The sequence below is a fragment of the Jatropha curcas genome, unplaced genomic scaffold (assembly GCF_041381405.1).
Source record: "Jatropha curcas cultivar XTBG-Jc1 unplaced genomic scaffold, XTBG_Jcur_1.0 HiC_scaffold_119_pilon, whole genome shotgun sequence".
Lineage (NCBI taxonomy): Eukaryota > Viridiplantae > Streptophyta > Magnoliopsida > Malpighiales > Euphorbiaceae > Jatropha > Jatropha curcas.
In genome coordinates, this window is record NW_028322365.1 from 39,191 (window position 1) to 56,324 (window position 17,134).

The following is a 17,134-nucleotide window of genomic DNA, read 5'->3' on the forward strand; positions in this document are numbered from 1 at the left end:
TTGAAATAGGAGCATCAGATGATGAAGAGGAAGAAGATCAAATCATCATGGGTACCTCAGAAGACGAATATGAAGAAGAGGAAGCTGATGAAGAGGAGGAGGAAGCAGATGATATTGAAGACACTTAAAACTTAGAGCAATTTTACTGTTAGAAATTGATAAATGTATATGCAATTAATATTATTAATGAAGAATTTCAATGGTATTCACTTTGTTTACTCGTATTTACCACATGTTCTACAATTCATATAATTGTATAAATTCATTTTATCTAGGTTCTGATATCTGCAGTACAGATGGCTAGAGGCAGAGCGTTTGATTCTGACGCGTCCGGCAGTGGTTCGCGTGGAGGTCGTGTACCTGGACGCAGTGCCCGTGGACGAGTAGGGTCGATCCCTCGTCCTTCGTCAGGTACGTCTGGGGCTTCGTCATCTGCTCAGCGACCGGTACTGCCGCCATCACATCCTTCTTCAGGTACGTCTGGGGCTTCATCCTCTGCTCAGCGTCCAGTACTGCCGCCATCACAGCCTTCTGCTCCTTCCTCTTCTGCTCCTTCCTCTTCTACCCCCGTTTCTGGACCATTACAGACTCCAGCAGCTGCACAGTCACCCACTGTGCAAGGTAATCATAAATGTCATAACTGTCATTTTAATTATATATTAATTATCTAGAAATATAACATTTGTCATTTTTGCAGCTTCATCAGATCCACGTATCACCCTCAGTTTGGTAGCGGGACAGTAAGTACTTATTCAGATTTTCTGTAGGCATATTTTGTAATTATATTTTGTACTTGTTCATCTGTGATGCTTTCGTGTAATTATATTTCACTTCTGTTTTTTTTTTTCAGCATATATCCATCTTCTCGAGCAGCGAGGCAAATTTTGAAGATAATCAAGCTACAGCTGCATAAAGAAGGATACACATGGGATGCCGTACCACAAGAGGCGAGAGACTTTTATTGGGAGGAGTTCCAGGTACTCTTTGGTTTAAGTTATATCATCATTCAATGTTTACAATTCAAGATAAATCCTTAGTGTTTAAACGCTATATTTCATTTTTTTGCAGAAACATTTCATATGGGACGAGGCCATTACAGCTATGTTGAAAGTAGCCTGGGAGAAGATATGCGCCGATCGATACGCTGACTTCACGTATAGGATGAGAAAAAGCGGTAAGAAGCAGCAGTGCGTGTCTCAGGAGATATGGGAGAGCTGGCAAAAGGCTTGGGAGGATCCTGCATTCAAGAGAAAGCGGGAGATATTTGCACAAAACAGGCGCAGTGAGACTGGCGGTGATGGAGCAGGACCTTCGCGACACACAGGCGGATCTATATCTGCTATAGAGACAGCTCGATTATTAGTAAGTGACCTAGTCCATTTACAATACACTGATGTTTAATGAAAGTACATTATATATATTAATATATCATGAATAAAAATTTATTACAGGCTAAAGAATTAGGTCGTGAGCCCACACCGATGGAGGTGTTTACATACACTCACACGAAGGACCACGATCGTAATACCTTTGTCGACAGACGTGCGCTGAGCGTCAATGTAAGTAACAATGAATAATATTTACATTTACCCTCTAATCATTGCGAAGATGTACAAAGTTCAATATAATAAAGCTTGCAATTGCATTGATTAATTAATTTTTTATTTTCAGGAGAACTATACTACAGCTCGGGAGCGTATTGTTACTTCTCAGACCGATGAATCCGAAGCTGAGTCAAGAATTGACGAGGTAGCGCTTTATCTCGAGGCTGTAGGGGGCGAGAAGAAGAGGAAGGTATACGGCATCGGGTCTCAGGCATCACAGTTTTACACTGGCTCAGCAGCTCACGCTTCTACAGCCAGCGCAGCACCGCAGCCGGAGCACACTGGCTCACACTATGATGATGATATACGGGCTCAGCTTGCTGATCAGCAGAGACAGATTGCAGAGCTTAGAGCGCATGCTGCGGCTGTCCGGGAGGACCGTGCTGGTACTTCTTCCTCTGATCCTGCGCCTGCTACAGACCGACATGTTTCGACGTCTCAGCAGCACCACTATCGGCTCCTGATCCCGATGCTGCAGGCGATACCTTGCTCACCCCTCCTGGCGCTACATCACATCCAGCAGGTACTCCTCCCGGCGGTCCGACATCGGATCCTGCAGATGAGCAGCAGCATATATAGATTTGATTTCCGACCTTTTTTTTTTCATTTGTATTTTCATTTTTAATTTGTTCAGAACAATAAAAATTACATTTTTATACTATTCTTGAATTGCGTGTGTATATATGCATTTATGTCAACTTTCACAGGTGTAGAAAAATTTTGGTTTCAAATAATATTTAATTTTTTTATTCCCTTTTTCATTTTTGCGACCGATTTGCGACCGATTTGATACCAAAAAAAAATTTTTTGAATTTATAATTGCGACCGATATTCTGCGACCAAAGTTGCGACTGAATTTCCAATTAAACCACGACCAAAATTTGCGACCGCTTTTTCAATTTTGCGACCGACTTATCGGTCTCTAATTTGCGACCGATTTTCTCATCGGTCGCAATTAACATTTGCGACCAGTGATTTTGCGACCGACGTTTGTCGGTCGCAAATCGGTCGCAAAGTATAAATAGCGACCGATTTTTGCCATTTTGCGACCGATTTGTCGGTCGCAAAATGGCGTTTTTTTTGTAGTGAGATAGATTGGATGATGAAAGCTGATCTTATGTTGAAATAGAACCATCAGATGATGAAGAGGAAGAAGATCAAATCATCATGGGTTCCTCAGAAGACGAATATGAAGAAGAGGAAGCTGATGAAGAGGAGGAGGAAGCAGATGATATTCAAGACACTTAAAACTTAGAGTAATTTTACTGTTACAAATTGATAAATGTATATGTAATTAATATTATTAATGAAGAATTTCAATGGTATTAACTTTCTTTACTCATATTTACCACATGTTCTACAATTCATATAATTGTATAATTCATTTTATCTAGGTTCTGATATCTGCAGTACAGATGGCTAGAGGCAGACCATTTGATTCTGACGCGTCCGGCAGTGGTTCGCGTGGAGGTCATGGCCCTGGACGCAATGCCCATGGACGAGGAGGGTCGATCCCTCGTCCTTCGTCAGGTACGTCTAGGGCTTCGTCATCTGCTCAGCGACCAGTACTGCCGCCATCACATCCTTCTTCAGGTACGTCTGGGGCTTCATCCTCTGCTCAGCGTCCAGTACTGCCACCATCACAGCCTTTTGCTCCTTCCTCTTCTGCTCCTTCCTCTTCTGGACCAGTACAGACTCCACCAGCTGCACAGTCACCTACTGTGCAAGGTAATCATAAATGTCATAACTGTCATTTTAATTATATATTAATTATCTAAAAATTTATAACATTTGTCATTTCTTTTGAAGCTTCATCAGATCCACGTATCACCCTCAGTTTGGTAGCGGGACAGTAAGTACTTATTCAAATTTTCTGCAGGCATATTTTGTAATTATATTTTGTACTTATTCATAACTGTGATGCTTTCGTGTAATTATATTTCACTTCTGTTTTTTTTTCAGCATATATCCATCTTCTCGAGCAGCGAGGCAAATTTTGAAGATAATCAAGCTACAGCTGCATAAAGAAGGATACACATGGGATGCCGTACCACAAGAGGCGAGAGACTTTTATTGGGAGGAGTTCCAGGTACTCTTTGGTTTAAGTTATATCATCATTCAATGTTTACAATTCAAGATATATCCTTAGTGTTTAAACGCTATAAGTGATCTAATTTTTTGCAGAAACATTTCATATGGGACGAGGCCATTACAGCTATGCTGAAAGTAGCCTGGGAGAAGATATGCGCCGATCGATACGCTGACTTCACCTATAGGATGAGAAGAAGCGGTAAGAAGCAGCAGTGCGTGTCTCAGGAGATATGGGAGAGCTGGCAAAAGGTTTGGGAGGATCCTGCATTCAAGAGAAAGTGGGAGATATTTGCACAAAACAGGCGCAGTGAGACTGGGGTGATGGAGCAGGACCTTCGCGACACACAGGCGAATCTATATCTGCTATAGAGACAGCTCGATTATTAGTAAGTGAACTAGTCCCTTTACAAGAAACTGATGTTTAATGAAAGGACACTAATATATTAATATATCATGCATAAAAATTCATTACTGGCTAAAGAATTAGGTCGTGAGCCCACACCGATGGAGGTGTTTACATACACTCACACGAAGGACCACGATCGTAATACCTTTGTCGACAGACGTGCGCTGAGCGTCAATGTAAGTAACAATGAATAATATTTACATTTACCCTCTAATCATTGCGAAGATGTATAAAGTTGAATATAGTAAAGCTTGCAATTGCATTGATTAATTAATTTTTTGTTTTCAGGAGAACTATACTACAGCTCGGGAGCATATTGTTACTTCTCAGATCGATGAATCCGAAGCTGAGTCAAGAATTGACGAGGTAGCGTTTTATCTCGAGGCTGTAGGGGGCGAGAAGAAGAGGAAGGTATACGGCATCGGGTCTCAGGCATCACAGTTTTACACTGGCTCAGCAGCTCATGCTTCTACAGCCAGCGCAGCACGACAGCCGGAGCACAGTGACTCGCACTGTGATGATGATATACGGGCTCAGCTTGCTGATCAACAGAGACAGATTGCAGAGCTTAGAGCGCATGTGATGCGGCTGTCCGGTGAGCACCGTGCTGGTACTTCTCCCTCTGATCTTGCGCCTGCTACAGACCGACATGTTTCGACGTCTCAGCAGCAGCCACTATCGGCTCCTGATCCCGATGCTGCAAATGATACCTTGGTCACACCTCCTGGCGCTACATCACATCCAGCAGGTACTCCTCCCGGCGATCCGACATCGGGAGATCTGACATCGGATCCTGCAGATGAGCAGCAGCATATATAGATTTGATTTTGGACATTTTTATTTTTTCATTTGTATTTTCATATTTTAATTTGTTCAGAACAATAAAAGTTACATTTTTATACTGTTCTTGAATAGGTTGTGTGATATATATGCATTTATGTCAACTTTCACAGGTGCAGAAAAATTTTGGTTTCAAAATAATATTTTATTTTTTAAATTTTTTTTTCCATTTTTGCGACCGATTTGCGATCGATTTGATACCAAAGTAAAAATTATGAATTTATAATTTGCGACCGATTTGCGACCGATTGAAAAAAATTGCGACCGATATTCTGCGACCAAATTTGCGACTGAATTTCCAATTAAACCACGACCAAAAATTGCGACCGATTATTCAATTTTGCGACCGATTTTATCGGTATCTAATTTGCGACCGATTGTCTCATCGGTCGCAAAATTATTTTGCGACCAGTATTTTTGCGATCGACGATCGTCGGTCGCAAATCGGTCGCTAAATCAAATTAGCGACCGATATTTGCCATTTTGCGATCGATTGGTCGGTCGCAAAATGGCGTTTTTTTTGTAGTGATATTTTCAAGACCACACCATTTAGGTAACTTTTTTTCACACATTTTGTAAATTGCTCTCTCTTTTCTGTATATCTTAATTTTCATTGTAAACTAATAGAAAGAATTATTAAAATTAGAGTAATCTGATAATATAAAACTAATTTGATTAAATTTTTTTATGATTTAAATGGTTTAGTTATTTCTTTAATTATTATGCAAAAATCTTAAACAACATGTGAAGACACATAAAGGAAGAGCATCTCCTATGCTAACGTGAATTACTCTTATTAATTGCCACATTAGAAAAATGAAAAGATTTTTAAAAAAATGGAAAGATTTTTTAAAAAATACTTTTCAACGTTAATGTCTATTTAATATGGCAAACTGAGTATCAAAAAATAAAAAAATATTGTCTACCATACCTTCTATATTTTTAGAGAGTCTCTAGGCAATGTGAAAATTTGTGGGCTTGGAAAAGAACAGTAAAAAGAAGATGGAAGAGAATTCAAAACTAATACATTAGAGAGAGATTTTAAAAATTCAATTTCTATAATAAACATTCAAATACATCACCATTCACACCTTCTATTTTATTTGACAAATCACTCACAATTCACATTAGCATTGGAGATGCTCTAAGTAATAAGTAGGATACATATACCATTTTTGCTTTAAACTTCAATTTGTGATTTGTAGATTTTGAGAATTACAATCCCTTCAAAGAAAAAAGTCCACTAAAAACTTCCACAAAACCTTTTGTAGCATACACAACCTTAATTAACTAGTCAATGGAATAGACAATTTTTTTGAAGGTTTCCAAGTTGTCCCGGAAAAGAGGTACAAATGTATCTATGCTTCCACCACCAATGAAGGAAGGTTGAAGAAAAAACATTCCCTCAAGTGGATAATAAGAAGGCATAAATAGATAAGGGCTTCCTCCTCCAAAATCAAGCTCATAAAATGGGAACCTCACCCAACTATCAACTTCCAAATCAGGGTATAAAGTAGATTTATCTATATCCGCAGTTGAAACTAGCTCTTCCTCTTTGATCATCTCCTTGCAGCTAGCGAAGTCTATGAATGACTTAAAATAGTTATCGTTTATATTTGCAATGGCGTCATGAATGAGCTTGGCTGCATAAGCTAATGGCTCATCTAGTAGGTCTTTAACCCTAGAACTTGGAAATGCCCATAGCACCAGATTGCCATAGTACTCATCAGGCACTCTTGGATTCATTCGTCTGCGACCATTGATTGAAATTTTCACACGGGTTGTTTTAAACCCATTGACTCCTCGAGACTTTGTTATCACTCTCCATAGATGAGCAACCAAGCTCTCAAAAGTAGTATAGGGCTTGAGATTATTATTGTTTTCTGAAACTTTGGCTTTGAGCTTGGAAAGAAAATCCATTGTGAAATGAACTTTATGGATAACAATGTCATCTACAAGGTCATTATTATCGTTGTGAAAAGCCTTAACCAGCTTCTTACTTTCAAATTCAAATCCTCTGTGTTCGAACTCGATAATCGGAGGATTTCTAGGAACGAAAAAGGTTCCATCAAGAATAGGAAGAGGATCTATATCAAGTCCTCTAGTAGCCTTTCCCCAGGCAAAAAAATTGCAACCAGATTGTGCATCAGTTATCTTGTGATGGGATGTGTAGCCAATAATTAATGAACCACAATTGAACCTTGTGAGTTGAATTTGCAATAGCTCCTCTACACCTTTCGTGGTAGGGTGAAGACCAAGTAATTCTGGAGATGAATGTAATGGCATGAACTGATCGAGATTGCCATCGACAGATGCCTCAACTAGCTTCACTCCTTTGTCATTAAGAAAAATAACAGGGTCACCATTTTCGTCTTCTCCAAATCTTCCTGCCAACACTCTATATTTTGATAAAACGATTTGGAGGCCATGCTCAAAGGTTGCATTTGATGGTGTAGGTGGACGATAAGCAAAAATGACAGCCATGTGGGTGTTGTATGTGAATTTATCAAACACACTCAGAGGAATGTACTGTGAGGTTGAAGGAGGGATATCATTGCCTTCAAAAATTGGCTTAACAGGTTTTGTACTCATTATTTTCACATCCATGGTGATTAATGCTTAGTTAAGCTAGCTGTATGTAAGAGAGAAGAAGATTTGTTTGGAGAAGGATTAGGCGAGGCCCTATATATAGGAAATGAAACTGAAGGCATTCCCCATATTGCCCATTACCTATATACTTGTTATTTTTAGGTCATGGGTCAAAAAAATAATAATAAAAGCTAAATGCTAAACATTGTGGTGTTTAAAAAATTATAAAGCTATGTTACCGATATGCTTAAAACCGAGATTTTTTTTTTTAAAGGGTAAAACCTAGATTCTTATAGCAAAAGAAGGTTTCTTTTTTAGATAAAAATTATTTGAACTCATTAATTTGGATATTTGGGTTATATAATGCAAGATTAAGCAATGTCAATTTTGTCATTTGCAATCCAATTTGAGTCAATCCAAAGTAGGTGGTTTTATACAACGAATGAATTTAAAACGTACATGCCATATATGGCAATAGTAATCATAAAAAAAAAAAACTATATCTTGACATACCATATTTAAATTTTTTTCTTTTTTGAAAGATATCTTGACATACTTATTGGTTCATTACGTTGTAACTATAAACTTCCATTTGTGGTTTGGTGAAGAGATAAGAATTTTCCTTTTAATATGTAAAACTAGATTTCTTAATAAATGGTATATATCTAAGGGAAACCCAATATATATGCATTTAGTTAACGAACTTGCTTTGCACTTGTAGTTCATATACATGATTTCTATTTGAATTCAAATATTAATCCTTAGTAACGTTCCTCTTTTTTTATTAAATTTTGATATTTGCAATATATTTTTCATTTTTAATATTAGATACAAATATTAGTCATGATCAAAAATTGGCTCAAAATTTTTGTATGTAACTTTATCGAACATAGATAGAAGAATGTAGCGTGAGGTTGGAGGAGGGATATCATTGCCTTCAAAAATTGGTTTATGGTGTTTGTACTCAGTATTTTCACATCCATCGTTTGTTGTATTTGGTTATTCTTATGTTTAGTTAAGCTAGCTATATCTATAATCGATAACATATATAAATACGGGAATATGGAATAATGAAATTTTTTTAATATTTTTAGTAAAATTTTATATATTCTATAATATTCTTAGTCATCGCCAATTAAAATATTTTAATTTAAATATATAATATTTGAAATTTGATTTATCTAAAAAAATTAAATTAAAATGATTAGATATTTTAATTAATTAATATGGATTATCTAAAAATTTTTAATTAATATGATTATTCATTTCAATTAATTAATTTAATCAACATGATTTATCTAAAATAATCAAAATAATATAATTATCCACTTTAATTAATTGATTTAATTAATATGATATATTAAAAAATTAATAACTTTGACTAATAAAATAATAAATATCTTAGAAATTTCTAAAATTTAATTAATTAATATTAATTAATATTTATGAATAAATCTAATCAATATACACATGATTTTATATATATATATATATAATATATATATATAATATATATATATATTATATATATATATCAAAATATTAGATATATTTAAATCTATATTAGATTTAAATATATTAGTTGAAAAGATATATTAGATATATTACATTTAAATTTAGATATATTAGATTTAAATCAAAATAATTTTGAGATATTAGATATATCTAATATATATATATATATACATATATTTTGTCACGACCATTTCCATAGACCGGACCGGCACTAGGACCTGGGTGGGTTTAAAGCCCCCGAAACCCGTAGTAAGCCTGTATTATCTAAAAACTCGCATTCTATTCACAATTGTGGATTCAGGCCCAATAATTTATTTCACAAATATATCCAAAGTACAATTCATATAATAAATGTCTATACTCAATTTATTCATTTACAACCAAGTTAGAATACAATTGCGAAACTCTACTCCATAATTCACTAACCTTTGCATTTACGTATTCAATACAATGATTATTACTCCTATCGACCCGTATCTCGTTCGTTCGATTGGACTCCAGGATTCTTCTTTCCATCTACTACCAGGGGAGATTGGAGGGGGGGTGAGTACTAAACTCAGTGAGTAGGATTAGATAACCCTCTCACCCCACACAATCACACAAATGCTAACATATATATATATTGTTTCTATGTGTTCACCCGTTTAGTTATTTGATCATGCAGTTTCACACAAATGGCAATACAACAGCAATCACAATTATTATCACCTTCATATAATCATATCACGTGGAAATTAGTCAATGGAGTCACCTAAACCCGATGAGCCGTCCTCACACATGGCCCATCACTCACATGTGCACCAGGGAGCCAATCTCCCATTCTGGCTGGCCGGTATAATCCTCACACGACAGGTCCTCTCATTATTTTGCCAATCTCTCTCTTTTCTTTTTCTCTTTATATATATATATATATATATATATATATATACCAACAGGAGGCAACTTGGTCGTCTCCATCAAATAGAGATCCTCAGGCACTCAAAACAGGAGGCCACCCTGCGAGCTGCGATCAGATCTAAATTATCAGGTGCGCCTAAATAAAGAAGCCAACCTGGTAATGGTAACGGTAACGGTAACGGTAGGTGCACATGGGGGCGCCGATCTCCCATTTACCCGGCTAATCATAATTAGGATCCATATAACGGTAACGGTCTCACAAACCCATGGTGACCCACTTCATCCCAATTCCACACAAACAAGGCGCAACAATATCACATTCACAGATAATCAAGCAATATTTAATATCAACAAATAGTGCATCACAATATGGCAATAATGCATGATAACATTTAGCCGTGAATGCATGAATGCAGTCGGATGAGGCGAATTATCTAACACTACTCACAGTTCTTGTTGTCCTTAAAAGGACTGCCTTTCTTATTGTGCGCTTCCAGTCTTTGTCTTCCCATTCCGACACTTTATAAGTATCTATATAATAAGAAAATTCTAAATAAGAATTCTAATTTGGGAAGCAGTTTACATTCATTATTTGTTTTCGTTACCCGTCGGTTCATTAACTTATCAAACTAAAATGTATATCTATAGTGTTTCTTTATTTGATTTATTATTATTATTAATGATAAATATTGATCATATTATTCATAACTAAAATATATAATTTATTAAACTATATATAAATTCACTATTCTTGTTTATTTATTTATTTGTTTATATCAAAATTAATGTAATTAATCATACTTAACGATATTACGAAAATCTTTGTTATCCATTAACTACCTTGAAGTCCGATTCTATAATCGATGTTCATATACTTCACTTATCTATATCTAAATTCATAATCTCCAATTTTTACTAATTCAATTAACCTTATATTCAATTAATTAATTAATTCAAGTTTTGAAATTTATACCAAAAATAAGCAACTAGGCCTTACAATGTACCGATCAAAAATCGGATTTGATTTTCGTGATCCGCCCGAAAAGGAGATCATTCTGCCTCTCGGAGTCCTCGCCGGACCGCCACCGTTGATGCCGTGCAAGGTGGCCGGAAACATCAAACCGCCCAGAAATTCACAACAATCACACCACTCGACTCAAAATTCACCAAGGATTCCATTTCTAGTGTTAATTTAGTGAGATCGGTCCTCTAATAGGCTGGATCGGGCCCGACAGTTGCTTGGTGTCGGGCGTTAATGGTGGTTTTGCCACTCAAGCTTTGTAGTCAGAATTAGCGGAGGAAAAACACTCACAAGGTGAAGGTGACTCGATCGACGCCTATCCCTTGCACTGACGTCGCCGAAATTGCCCGATCTCGCCCGAGGAGCTGCTGCGTCGCTAAGAAGGAGAGGAGACCATGTTCACGCTATTGGAGGTCCGATCGAAGTGAGAGAAGGCTGGAAAATGGGTCAGCGACTCCAGGGAAGTCGATCGCCCCTCCTGCTCGCTGAATGGTGGCCGGAAACGAGAAGGAGACGGATGAGGGAGGGGGTGCACGACTGGAGAAGAAGAAGGAGAGAAGAAAAGAAAAGAAAGAAAGTATGTCGGTTTCTAGATCATTCCGGTTCAATTTGAACCGGTTTGGTCTGATTCAATGATTTGGCTCGATTCTTGCTCGGTTTGTAGGTTTTTCACTTGGTTTTCGGGTTATTCTTGTGATTTTCAAAAATCAATTTAATTCCCCGGTCCAGATTGATTTATTTTGATTGTTTTAGTAATGATATTTGATCTTAAGATAATTAATAAATTAATCACTGGTGTTTCATATTATTTCTTGAAAATTTTAATTGTTCTCAAATCGAAAATTTCCAAATAATCTATTTTGGGCTTGGGCTCAATTCGATAATTTGGGCTCGAATTGAGACCATATTACATTTGCAGCCCACGCAGCCAAAATTTACGATTTTTAATTTAATAAAAATTCAAAAGTTTTAAAAATAAAAATTCGGGGTATAATATATATATATATATATATATATATATATATATATATATATAATATATATATATATATAGATATATATATCTTTATATATATATTAGATATAGATATCAGATATCTAATATATCTAATATAGATATCCATATTATATATATATATCTTATTAGATAGCAGAGGTACCTAAGGATCCAAACACACAACTCATTCTCTATCTCAGATTCATACATGGTGTCAAGGACAGACCACAGGCTCATTCATAGACAAAGCTATATGGAGTTTCAAACAAGTTCCAAAAATTAAGGTTTTCTTATGGAAACTTTTCCACAGAAGTCTAGTTGTGCCTGACAATTTACGGAAGATAGGGTTCCACCTACCCACCCAATGCCCTTTTTGCAAGAAAGACGAAGCTACCAATAACCATATGTTTTATCATGTACAAAAGTTATAGCAATATGGTTCTTCTTTGCTGATATTTTGGACTTGCAGATAATACCAGCTAATAACTATCACCAGCTATGCATGCTATGGTGGCTACAAGCAGGGGAGAAAGACATTGTCAAAATCATAAGGGGTGTGCTACCAGGAATTATTACTTGGCTCATATGGAAAACATATAACAACATCACTCATGGTGAGGAACAATTCAATCAGAACAGGCTGATACAGGAAATTACATGGATGACTTACCATTGGGCAATGACTCTTGAGCATTCCCGACTAGCCCAAAATCACGACAGACTAATTCTTGCAAAGCTTACTCCCCAATATCACCTACACATTTCGGATAGAATTATTAGAGTCAGTTGGGTACCACCAGACAAAAATAAACTTAAAATCAATACAGATGGAGTGATGGGAAGAAATGGAGGGGTTGGCGCTGCGATCGTTAGGGATTACCAAGGAAGATTCATAGCTGGTCTATCTTTCAAAATTGACGCTTCACACTCGCTAGATTTGGAGACGGAAGCTACATTCAAGGAGCTCTCTGGGCAATTAACCTAGGTGAAAATCAATGCTTGGAGACTGACTCTATGGATTTGAAGAAACGGACTGAAATGGCGAATGATAACTGGGTCTTCAAAAAATTGCTGGTGGAGCATCACATTCACATTCAACATATTTTTAGAGAAGGGAACCAAGCTGCACACCATTTAGCTTCATTGTCTCTTAAACATAATTTGTACACAATTTTTATTACATTCTCAAGTTTGCCCAAACTAGTTAGGGGCTATTCTTACCGATGTATCTTCTCCTATTTTTCGATATCAATAAAATATATATTTCATATATATATATATATATCTATATATTATATATATATAATATATATATAATATATATATATATATATTATAATATATATTAGATCTATTATATTTAAATATATTAGATTTAAATCAAAATATTAGTTGAAAAATATTAGATTTCTATATATATAAATCTAATCATATATATATATATATATATATATATATATATATATATCTATAATCTAATATATTTAAATCTAATAGATCTAATATATATTAGATATATATCTAATAAAGATATATATATATATATATATATATAGATCGGAAAAAAATATCATTAAGGATTCCAATTTGATTAGTTGAAAATTATAAAGTAATTTAATTTTAATTAGTCGTACTAATTTTCTATTTACGTCAAATATATCGAATGAAATAAGAAATTATACTATATACTATATAAGGTATACATTAAGTATGCTTAGAATATAATATTTTGAAAAAAAAAATTAATTTTATTAGTTGAAAAAATAAAGATAATTTAATTTTGATTGGTAAATTGATTTCTATTTTAAATCTAAATTTATTGGATAAACTAAAAATTGTATTATATACTAAATAAGGTATATTAAATATGGTAAGATATAATATCTTTTATGATTTTAATTTTATTTTTTAAAAAATAAAGATAATTTAATTTTGTTTGGTTATATTATATTATAAGATATGTATTAAACATAAGATTCAAATATGTTTACTAATTGATAGAATAAATAATAAATCAGGGTAATGTGTAAATCTATTAAATGTATTTAATATAGACAACTATACTTAACATCACAAAATCAACGAAGAATTTGTAACGTTCGGTCAAAGGATGCATTGCAAAGGTCAAAGGAAGCATTTAAGATACCTAGAGAGTACTTGATAGCTTTTTCTCCGAGGACAATGGCTACTTTATCTGCTTTTATACTATAAAGAGAGAAAAAAAAAAAAATTATCAATACATTCTACTTCTAATCCATGGTCTAATTTATTTTCTCATTTATTTTTACTTCTATCAATTATTATTTTTAATGAATCTTGATCGATCATAATTACTTTATATAAGTAACTTATTTCTATAAAGAATAAATATAATTTGTTATTATATATTGAGGAATATGTTATAAGATTTATTGTTTGATATAAAATAAAAATAAATAATTATATTATATATAATATAAATTATAGTATACACATTAAAAGAATTTTTTCTAAAAAAAAAGCAACCGTAAAGCTAATTATATCCTCATATACATTATAAAAAAAGTAAAAAAAAAAATACAAAATTATAAACGATGCTCTATGAATTATTTTAATAGCTAATATTAATTTCTCATATTTTAGTGGTATAAATAGTTTATGGTATTATATTATATACGAAAAAATTAAGTTAATTACATTAAATTGATTGACAAAATAAGTTTATTTTCATGAAAATTTTTAGTTGTTAATTATGATAATGCTTTATTATAATATGTTCTTTCCTTTACAAAATATTAATTATTGAATTTTTTATTTTATTGTTTTATAAAATTTTCTTTTTCTATTTTGAAAATACTCTTAGTATATGTGAGACAGTAGAAGAATTTTTTTGTGTATATAGGAAATGAAAGGCATTCCCTTTATTGTCCATTGCCCAAACATTGCTATTTTTAGGCTACAACTAAAGGCACATCTAAAGCCTACGTTCTTAATCAAAAAAAGCAAAAGACGGTTTCTTTTTTAGATACAATATTTAAACCCATAATTTGGATATTTGGGTTATATAATGCAAGAAAACGATCTCAATTTTGTCATTTGCAATGCGATTTGAGGCAATCCAAACTATGAGGTTTTATATAAAGAATGAAAGCCGAATGCATAAATTTCGCTCTAAAATTTACGCGAGTCTCATCGTGGCACCCTCAAATTTGCAGGGGATTTTTATAATCTTATATTTCTATATTTCAATAATAATTATGGTCATGCCTAAAATGAAATAACTTTGCAAAAATTTAATCATAACTCTAAAATTTTACATTTTATTTTGGCTTGAGGATGCCACAAGACAAATCACGTAAACTTCAAAAGTAAATTACGTAAACGTCAATAGCAAATCTATACATTTGGGTAAACACATCCATGCCTAATATGTGAATAGTAATCCTACAACAAAAACTATATCTTTTATCCTTTTTTAAAGACAACAAAACTATATCTGGATATACCATATTTCGTTCTTTTGAAAGATCTTCACATACTCATTCGTTCAATATGTGGTAACTATAAACTTCCATTTGTTGTTTGGTGAAGAGATAAAAATTTTCCTTTTTAAAATCTAAAGCTAGATTTCTTAATAAATGATCTATTCCAGGTGAAATCTAATAAATACGCATTAGTTTTAAGAACCTGCTTGACTTATTATTCATACTCATAATTTAATATTTCTTAATAATAATTTAAATTTACATATGAGGATTTCTAATTGAATTCAAATATTAATCTTTAGTATTTTTTTATTAAAGTTTGATATTTCAATGTATTTTTTTATTTTTAATATTAAAATAAATATTAGTCGTTGTCATAATTGAGCTCAATATTAATTATTTAGTGTTATAATTTAATTGTAATATTAGAATTAATTAAGTTCAAAATATTATTTTTTTAATGTCAATTATAAAGTATTAATCATTAAGATTTCAATTGAGTTGCTACCTTCAAATATTAGTTCTTTAATACCGTCATTTATTAATGAAATAATTCTTTCTTAACTCAAAAAATCTTTGAATGGAAAAAAGTGGTTCCAAATCTTTTGTTCAAACTATATATGCACGCACTCAAATACAAAGATTAAATTAATAATATATGATCATTGAATTTCATAAAATCTAGCGTTTAGATATTATGTCCAATTTTACTACTAAAAATAAGATTTTTCATGTCTAAATGATTAATGACACTATTTCGTTTTTTTTTTTTTTTTGTACGCAATTGTGATTATAATATAACCTAACGAATATGTCTAACTGGCAAGGCAAAAATCTTTTATGTCAATGTCCATCATCATTTTCATGACATGTCATTTTCATGTATTTCAGCATATTTAGAGTCCAATTATACATTAGTATAATTTAATATGCATTTTGAATGATTTACGACCATTTAGGGGAATTATGGTGTCTTAGGGACATTTTGATAATTTACCATTTCATTAGCTATGTTTGGTAACGCAATGTATTTAATGCTAAATAGTTATATATTACGTCATGCATATGTAGTATCAAATTATAGCTTTTAGATTTGAAGAAGAAAAAAATCAAACCCATTCTATAATAAGAACAAAATAAGCTGAAAGACAAACAAAGTCATATGTCACTATAAGATAAAACTGCAGTCTCACATTATCCTTTTGTAATCTCATAATACTAAAAATGTATCACCCTTTAAATCTTACCTTATCCTATGTACAAATATCTAAAGCAAATGTTGCAATCCATTAGTTTATGAAACGCACCGTTTAACTGACCCATCCATTAGAATCTCTCTCAAATCAAATCTCATTTTCCCTCTCTTCTATGCCTCTCCATCTCTATTATTGAAATCCAAAAAACAATAACTGTTAAATTCAAGCTCCCTCTCTCCTTTTGATCTTTGAAATTGTTCTTCATAACTAACCTTTTCAAGAAATCCCAAACATAAACTCAATAACCAACCGCCACCACGACTATCACCGAATCACAGCTCAACTCAATCATCCTAGAAAATCGACCACCTTACTTTCCATAGATCGTCATATCAAAGTCAATAGCTGACAGGCGAGTCCGAATGCCCGCTCTTTGTGTTTCCCGGATCTTCCAGCTGACCCGAGAACTTGGCCACCGTTCTGACGCTGAAACATACAGTGACTTCTTCAACAA

General features: G+C 33.5%; 1 protein-coding gene and 3 long non-coding RNA genes across 5 annotated transcripts; 2 read left to right on the forward strand and 2 right to left on the reverse strand.

Moving 5' to 3' along the window:
• Positions 1-456: 456 nt before the first annotated feature.
• On the forward strand, positions 457-971 carry LOC149492104 (uncharacterized). The gene is made up of 3 exons (XR_016319137.1): positions 457-621; positions 698-740; positions 851-971. It is a non-coding gene; the product is annotated as an uncharacterized LOC149492104 (long non-coding RNA).
• A 2,280-nt stretch (positions 972-3,251) lies between these two features.
• LOC149492105 (uncharacterized) lies at positions 3,252-3,687 on the forward strand. The gene is made up of 3 exons (XR_016319136.1): positions 3,252-3,332; positions 3,414-3,456; positions 3,567-3,687. It is a non-coding gene; the product is annotated as an uncharacterized LOC149492105 (long non-coding RNA).
• A 2,293-nt stretch (positions 3,688-5,980) lies between these two features.
• Positions 5,981-7,583, reverse strand: LOC149492106 (agmatine coumaroyltransferase-2-like). The gene has a single exon (XM_089716881.1). The coding sequence runs from the start codon at positions 7,546-7,548 to the stop codon at positions 6,232-6,234; it is 1,317 nt and encodes a 438-aa protein (XP_089573007.1). The 5' UTR covers positions 7,549-7,583; the 3' UTR covers positions 5,981-6,231.
• A 1,787-nt stretch (positions 7,584-9,370) lies between these two features.
• On the reverse strand, positions 9,371-11,185 carry LOC149492107 (uncharacterized). 2 transcript variants are annotated; one of them, XR_016319139.1, is made up of 3 exons: positions 10,940-11,185; positions 10,391-10,473; positions 9,371-9,561 (listed from the first exon to the last, which is right to left on the reverse strand). It is a non-coding gene; the product is annotated as an uncharacterized LOC149492107 (long non-coding RNA). The 2 variants fall into 2 exon arrangements; XR_016319138.1 differs by having other exon boundaries at positions 9,371-9,564.
• Positions 11,186-17,134: the final 5,949 nt, after the last annotated feature.